Genomic DNA, 8711 nt, shown 5'->3' on the forward strand with positions numbered 1-8711 from the left:
TAGGGGATCTATGAAAGAAAAGTCTGAAATACGTATTTTAAATGCAGGAACAAAGAAGTCAAAACTCAGCACTTTGTACAAATGGAAATGTTCTGGACAGAAAAATTCCTGTGTGGTGCTAGGAATTATAAAGTATGCTTAGAAAGAACAGGCTAAATATTTTATTATGAACTGATGTTCAGCACAAGCTTTCTCTCTGACTAGTGGTGCTCAGTGGTGACCCCATATAAATGAGAAGTGCTCTTCCTGGCAAACTAACTCCATTATGCCTTTTTTTTTGACTAGTATTGATGTTCAAAAGTGTTCTTTTCCCAAACAAGAGTTGTTGACAATTGGAGTTATAGAATTATAGACCAAAAGGCCAGAAGATATAGGGGAAGAAATTAGGCCATTCGGCCTATCGTATCTGCTCCGCCTTTCTTTTAAGGCTGATAAGTTTCTCATCCCAATTCTCTTGCCCTGTCCCCATAACCTTTGATCCTGTTAAGAATCAAGAACCTATCTATCTCTGTCTTAAATATATCCAATGATCTGACCTCCATAGCTTTCTGTGGAAATGAATTCAAAAGATTTACCACTCTCTGGCTGAAGAAGTTTCTTCTCATATCCGTTCTAAAAGGTCTTCCCTTTACTCTGAGGTGTGCCCTCAGGTACTAGTCTATCCTGCTAGTGGAAACATCTTCACAACGCCCGCTCTGTCTCGGCTTTTCAGTATTCTGTAAGTTTAATTAGATCCCCCCTCATCCTTCTAAACTCCATCGACGATAGACCCAGAGTCCTCAAATGTTCCCCATATGTTCAGCCTTTCATTCCTGGGATCATTCTTGTGAACTTCCTCTGGACCCGCTCCAGGGTCTGTACATCCTCCTGAGATATGGGGCCCAAAACTGCCCACAATATTCTAAATGTGGTCAGACCAGAGCCTTATAGAGCCTGAGAAGTATGTCCTTGCCCTTATATTCTAGTCCTCCTGAAATAAATGCCAGCATTGTATTTGCCTTCTTAACTACCGACTCAACTTGCAAGTTAACCTTCAGAGACTCCTGGACTAGGACTCCCAAGTCCCTTTGCACTTTAATTTCTGAATTTTCTCCCTAGTTACAAAATAGTCCATGCCTCTATTCTTCCTATCAAAGTGCATGACCTTGTGCAGTTGTACAGCATGGAAAGAGACCCAACTCATCCATGCTGACCAGATATCCTAAATTAGTCTAGTCCTATTTGCAAGCATTTGGCCTGTATCCCTGTAAACCCTTCCTATTCATATACCTATCCAGATGCCTTTTAAATGTTGTCATTGTACCAGCCTCCACCACTTCCTCTGGCAGTCTATTCCATACCTTCTGTGTGGAAAAGTTGCTCTTTAGGTTCCTTTTAAATCTTTCCCCTTTCACGTTAAACCTATGCCCTCAAGGTTTGGACTCGCCTACATTGGGAAAAAGACTTTGCCAATTTACCCTATCTGCGCCCCTCATGATTTTATAAACCTCTATAAGGTCACCCCTCAGCCTCCAATACTTCAGGGAAAATAGCCCCAGTCTATTCAGGTTCTCCCTATCGCTTAAACCCTCTAATCCCAACAACATCCTTGTAATTTTTTTCTGCACCTTCTCAAGTTTAACATTATCTTTCCTAAAGCAGGGAGACCAGATCTGAATGCAGTATTCCAAAACTGGCCTAACCAATGTACTATGCAGCTGCAACATGACCTCCCAACTCCAACACTCAATGCACTGACCAATAAAGGCAATTGTACCAAATGCCTTCTTCACTGTCCTGTCAACCTGTGACTCCACCTTCAAGGAACTAAGAACCTGCACTCCAAGGTCTTTTTGTTCGGCAACATGTAAAGTAAATTTGTAGCAATTATGAATCGTTCTCTAATATCATTTTTTAAAAGAAAATAAATGCAAGTCAGTCTAGGTAAAGGAACTGAAGAAGTATCTATAAATACTGTCATTGATTCATAGAATAGGACAACATCAGAGAAGGTCACTCCATCCATCAAAACCAAGCTGGATCTTTCAGAAGATACATCCATAGAAACAGAGAAAATAGGAGCAGAGGTAGGCCATTGGCCTTTCCAATCTTACTCTACCATTCAGTAGGATTATAGCTGATGATTCAAGTCACCTGTTCCAGCTTTCTGCCCTGATCCCTTTAGCCCTAAGAACTACAGTTGGTTCTGCTATAACGTGATAGTTGTGTTCCTGTGCAACATCGCATTATAGAAAATCGTGCCTTAGAAATAACGGGCCCTATGGGAAAAGTGGGCTTAGGGGCAGACCACCACTCAAAAATCACACAAAAATCATTCAAAAGCCTAACACAAAGGATGGCACAATTTGAATAAATGTTTCTAATAACGAAAGACAAGTAAATTTAACACTTTACCTTGGAAAAATGTCAAGATGACCTGATGGTGGAGGAGGTTGTGCCATACCTCTCACAGAAAGCTCTCCACGACAAAGCCCGCGAAATGGTCATGTGATGCCGGTGCGAAGACTCTTTCAGTGCGAACATTGTACATATTCACCACAAAGCCCGTGAAACAATCATGTGATGTTGACACATACTCCTCCGTGCACCGATGGGATCACGTTATACCCAACACAAGTTTGCGTTTTAGAAGCAGCGTTTCCCTATTTGTCAATTGCGTCCCAGCCAATTTGCGTTGCCGGAACACACGTTATAGCAGAACCGACTTGTATACCTAGCTCCCTTTATATTGTAGCTCCTTCATACGGCAAATAGAGCAACTTGAACACTTAACGTTGACTGAACAAGCAATTCCATGACCAACTGCTGGATTTTAACCTGTAAATTGTACATTGATAAATATACAAGTTTTGTTCAGAAAGTGGTACACACTTACCAGAGTAGCCAGTGATGTCCATGGCTTTGAGATTCCTGCATTTGATGACTGTCAATGTTAATCGGCCAGCAGTAGGTAGATAGCAGAGAGAGAACATGATTTCTCCCAGGTCAACACTTTCCTTTAAAAAGTGAAGAAAAGTAACAGAAGGTCATGGGTTTATAAAGTTCAATCATGTCAGTCAGATGAAGAAAGTGTCTAATGAGGCAAAAAAAAATCAGGCCTTAAAAATTACTTGAGCTTGAATGAGGCTGCTTGGATTATTGTTGAATCCAAAAGGCTAGAAATTTGATTTGTTATACTTTATATTGCCCAGCTGTCAATCAGCCCTGATTAAAAGTGCATTTTATGCCTCTCGATGGTACTGCTGTATATATCACACCATAGGCTGATTTAATAGTAAAGACAAATGGTGAGAATTCAGGAACAAAAACGGAAGTTGCTGGAAAAACTCAGCAGGTCTGGCAGCATCTGTGAAGAGAAAATCAGAGTTAATGTTTCGGGTCCGGTGACCCTTCCAGCAACTTCTGTTTCTGTTCCTGATTTACAGCTTCCGCATTTCTTTTGGTTTTTATTTGGTGAGAATTCAGGTTGTGAACTGAACATTTGAACTATCAGACCGTGTCAAAGACAATAAGCCATTCACTGTGGCCCAAATAAAATTGTCCTTTTTTTCATCTTTTCACATTCTCTTTCCTGCTTGTCTTTCTTTCTCATTTTTCTTTGTTTTTACTTAACAGCCCATCGAGGTGAATAACATAGAATCCCTAATTTACAATGGAAAGAAGACTCACAGCCAGAATTTACAAAAAAGACAATGCTCTCTAATTAGTCAGAGTCTGCAAATCTAAAAGGGAGCTCACACTAAAAGCAGGAGACAAATAAACTTTGATGTAGAGATAGTAAGAACTGCAGATGCTGGAGTCAGAGACAATACAGTGTGGAGCTGGAGGAACACAGCGGGCCAGGCAGCATCACAGTAGCAAGAAAGTTGACGTTTCGGGTTGGGACCCTTCTTCAGAAATGGGGAGGGGGAAGGGAGCTCAGAAATAAATAGAGAGAGGAGGGGTGGGTCTGGGGAAGGTAGGTGGGATGGTGATAGGTGAATGCAGGTTGGGAGTGGTGGGGATTGGTCAGTGAGGTAGGAGAAGCGGATAGGTGAGAGAGAAGATGGACAGGTTGTGTCAGGTCAAGGAGGCAGGGATGAGAAGGAGGTTTGGACATGGGATGAGGCCGGGCGTGGGAAGATTTTAAAACTGGTGAATTCCATGTTTAGGCTATCGCGCCATAGGCTCCTGAGGTGGAATATGAGGTGCTGCTCCTCCAGTTTGCAGGTGGTGTCATTGTGATACTGGAGGAGGTCCAGGATGGACATGTCACCCAGGATTTAATTTAGATAGTTCCTATTGTCTCCACCATCTCAAAGTGCTTCAAAATCAATTCAAGTCTTTTCTTATTATTTATTGCTAAGATGTGAGCATTGAGACAAAGCCATTAATTATTTTACAACTCCAATTATCCTAGAGAAGGTGGTGGTGAGTTGCCTTCTTGAACTGCTTTGGTCCATTTGATGTCATTAAGGAAAGAGTTCCAGGATTTTGACCTGCTGATAGTGAAGAAATAGAGACATATATCGAGGTCAGGATGGCGAGTATCTTGGAGGAGAACTTGTAGGTGGTGGTGCTCCCATGCATCTGCTACATAGGTGGGCGTTTGGATGGTCCTTTCAAAACAGCCTTGGTAAGTTGCTGCAGATGTTGTGGATGGTGATCTCAGCTTTCACCATTGACCAGAGGTAGAGAGACTGCATGTTTAACGTTGTAGGTAGGATGCTTGCTGATCATGTTGGCTTCATAATACATACTATAGATCTTTTTGAATGTATAGATGTCTCATATGAACAAGGACCACTTCAGTACCTGAGGAGTTGTGAATGGTGCTGAACACTGTACAATCATCAATAAACATTCACGCTTCTCACCTTATGATGGATGCAAGGTCATTAATGAAGCAGCTGAAATAATTATATCTTTAGGCTGAAATGTGTGGCCTCTAAAAGCCAATCATTTTCCTTTACTCTACATATGTCTCTGGCCCATGGTAATTTTCCTTCCCCAGTTCCACTGCTTGTAATTTCGCCAGGGCTTGTTAATGCTGTATTTGGTTAAATGCTGTTTGGATGCCAAAGGCAGACACTCTCAGTTCACCTATGAAATGTAATTCTTTTGTCTATGCTTAGATAAAGCTGAAAGGAGGTCTGAAATCAAGTCATTCTGGATCAATTTAAACTGATCATTGGTGAGCAGGTTACACTGAGTAAGCACTCGATAACACTGTCAATGACACCCTCCATCCCTTTGCTGAGTATTGCGGCTAGACTACTGAGTTGATAGATGGTTAGATTGGATTTAACCTGTTTTTTTTAAGATAGAACATATCCTGGGCATTCTAGTGGAACAATTTAGCTAGGGGCATGCCTGATTCTCGAGCACAAGTCTTCCAAACTACAGCCAGGATGTTGTGGAGATGCAGTGTATTAGCTGCATCTAGTGTTTTCGGCCCTTTTCTGAAATCACCTGGAATGAATTGCATTATCTGAAGACTGGAATTCCTGGTACTGGCTGAATATCATTGCAACTGCTTTTGCCTTATTTTTTGATTGATGTGTGGGCTCCCTCATCATTGTGGATGAGGATATTTGTGTAGACTCCTCATCTAGTGAGTTGTTTAATGGTTCACCACCATTCACGACTGGATGTGGCAGGACTGCAGGAATTTGACTTGATATGCTGGTTGTGGGATCTCTTAGCTTTGTCTTTAGCAAGCTGCTTCACTCTTTAGCATTCTTTTTGTCCTATGTTGTAGCTTTGCCAGGTTGGTGCCTTATTTTGAGGTCAACTTGGTGTTGCTTCTGATATTATTTCTTATTCTCCTCATTGAACCAGCATTGATCCCCCATTGGGATAATGGTAGTGTGGGTGATCTGCTGAGTCATGAGTTTATAGGTTGTGCTCAAATACAATTCTGCTACAATAGATGGCCCACAGAGCCTCATGGATGCCCAGTTTCAGTTTCTGGACCTGTTCTGAAGGTGTCCCATTTATCACAGTGGTCATGCCAGACAACATAATGGAGAATAATGTGAAATCAGGATTACGCAGTTGTCTCTCCTACAAAAACTAAATCAACAGCTGATAGATTGGAGAGGACAAATACAATTTCCATTCTTATTGATTCCTTCCTTGACTGTGCAGGCAGTGTCTGGCAGATAATTCTATCATAAGCTAGGCAGCTCAGTTAGCAGCAGTTACTTATACACTCCTGGAAATGGACATCCAAAACCCCTCCCAGAGGCAATTTTGAATCCTTTCTACCCTCAGGGGGTGCTTCTTTCAAGTGGAATTCAACACGGAAGGGTGCTGACAGTTCATTTGAGGCATGGTGGTAAGTATTTGACCTGATGCCATGAGACATCATGAGGTCCAGAATCAATGTTTAGGATTCAGGGGCAGGGTACTGCCTCATGATTGGTTATTTCTGTGCTGCCACCTCTGGTGAATCTGTTCTGTCATTATGACAGGTCATACTCATGACAGTGACGGAAGATTCAAAGACATTGATAGGGAGGAATGGTTTGGTGTGACAATGTCTGGTTGATTAGGCTAAGGAATTGCGCTCTTAGTTTTGGCACAAGTTCTCGGATATTAGTGAGAAGATTGTTGCAGGATTGGCTCAACTGGCATGCCTATATCTTTTCTAGCTCTATGCCTAATGATCTACCTGACTTTATTCCGAACTGACTTTTCTGGAACTGTTTGAAACTAATGAGTCTCATTTTGCCACTTTAGTCAGTTAGGAGTCAACTATATTGCTGTGTGTCTGTGGTCTGTAGGCCAGGAGTGTAAGAAATGGCTGCCCCACAGCCTTATTAAATCTTAAGTAAATAATAAATGCTATAAAAGTAGTTCCCTTTCATTCTGCTCTGTTGATCTTAAACAATTTCTCAGAACTGGCAGAGACATTCGCAAGATTTTTCACAAGGCCCAATATTTCCACTGTGGGCCTGATGTTAAGCATTGGCTTGTGTGCAAAGATTTCAAGGACTTGTGTCCAAATCTAAAATAAACTGTCTGGTTGGAGTGAGTGCGATGTCAATCCACCAGATGAGAGAGGGGATAACCTCATAGTCGAAATGGATGGAATGGGAGGTGAGTATAATGCACACCTGACACTTGGTGCAGAAAATTGCATAGGAAGATGTGACTGACTGAGAAATTGGAATAGGTTTTGCACCCCAGTCCCAGGAACATTAATTCCAGTCACTGGGAGAGGTTGCCAAAGGTGAAGTGACTATTATTGCAGCTGCAGAGATCAAACTATTCCATTTCCTCCATCCATCTGATTTAGCATCAGTAAACCATCCTGACCTGCTATAAATCATATCTATACTAATCCTGACAGCACTGAATGTGAACTGTCGCGTTGTTGCATATGACAGTATCACAGAATTATTACAGTGCAAAGGGAGGCCATTCGGCCCACCATGTCTACATTGGATTTTGGAATGAGCAATTCACTTAGTGCCACTTCCCTGCCTTCTCCTCTTGGCACACTATGTCGTTTCTTTTTAAATAATAGTTTAATTCCCAGTTGAGACTTTCAATTGAATCCACCACACCCTTCCACCCTGGTTATACTCTCTTCTACTCTCTTGCATCGGGCAGAAGATACAGAAGTTTGAAAACACATGCCAAGAGCTGTAAGAACAGCTTCTTCCCTGCTGTTATCAGACTTATGAACTGACCCCTCATATATTAAAGTTGATCTTCCTCTGCACCTTCTCAGTAGCTGTAACACTATATTCTACATTCTGTTCTATTACCCTGTTGTGCTTATGTAAAGTATGATTTGCCTGGATAGCACACAAAGCAATATTTTTTACTGTATCTCAGTACATATGACAATAACAATCCAAATCAAATCAAATACTCTCAAGCAGTGAATCCAGACCCTGGCCACTCACTGGATGGAAAGGTTTTTTCTCATGTCATGTTTGCATTTTTGCCAATTACTTTAAATCTGTGCTCCTCGTTCTCAATTTTTCCCTAAGTACTCCATCCAGACAGCTCCTGATTTAACTATAACAGAGCTCCTCTGAGCCTTCTCTTTACCAAGATAAACAGTCCTAACTTTTCCAATCTATTTGTTTTACAGGGCAGCAAATTTTCTTCCCTAAGTTAATGAGCTAGATGACAATCCAGTGATCTCATTTTCACTTGGACTGAGACTGGTTCCTTAATCCAGGGTTAGTGTGAAGTGCAACCTCTTCACAGCTGCCATGAGTTAGATTAAAACTCATGTCCTCATGAACTCATTAGTGCATTTCGTTTACTAATTCCTATCCTGCCATGCCACATGTTAATCTGGTAGTCATTGATGAAACTTAGGGAACGGTGGCATTCAGCTGTTTTGCAGGAAGAACTCAAGAGCAGCAACACATTAAATCAGTAACAGTAACACTGATTGGGAGATAGGTGTTAGCCAACGCCATGTGGACCATGAGATATTTTTGTGTTTTCTTCTGTGTAGGGAGAAGGCGACCTCAGTTAAACATTTATCTGAAAGATAACTCCCAGCAGTAGTACAATGGACTGCCAGCCTAGTTTCTACAAACCAGCAGTTGTATTGGGGTTTCAACTCTTGTCTGACTGAGGGAAGAATTCCGTTAAGGGACAATGAATTGACACAGTAAATATTGGAGTATCTCTTTGTGACAGGGAGTACATGAAAGTAAAAGAGGTGATGGGAAACAGGCACAATACAAACACACACACAC

General features: G+C 41.6%; 1 protein-coding gene across 2 annotated transcripts in view; it reads right to left on the reverse strand.

The window, feature by feature from the left end:
* Nucleotides 1-8711, reverse strand: part of LOC109925922 (synaptotagmin-6-like) — a 277783-nt gene that overhangs the window by 26119 nt on the left and 242953 nt on the right. For both annotated transcript variants that reach the window (XM_048612116.1, XM_048612117.1), the window contains exon 4: nucleotides 2876-2996. In XM_048612116.1, the coding sequence (XP_048468073.1) occupies nucleotides 2876-2996 (121 nt within the window). The remainder of the gene's footprint in view (nucleotides 1-2875; nucleotides 2997-8711) is intronic.

The sequence above is a fragment of the Rhincodon typus genome, chromosome 25 (genome assembly GCF_021869965.1).
Source record: "Rhincodon typus isolate 14 chromosome 25, sRhiTyp1.1, whole genome shotgun sequence".
NCBI classification, from domain to species: domain Eukaryota; kingdom Metazoa; phylum Chordata; class Chondrichthyes; order Orectolobiformes; family Rhincodontidae; genus Rhincodon; species Rhincodon typus.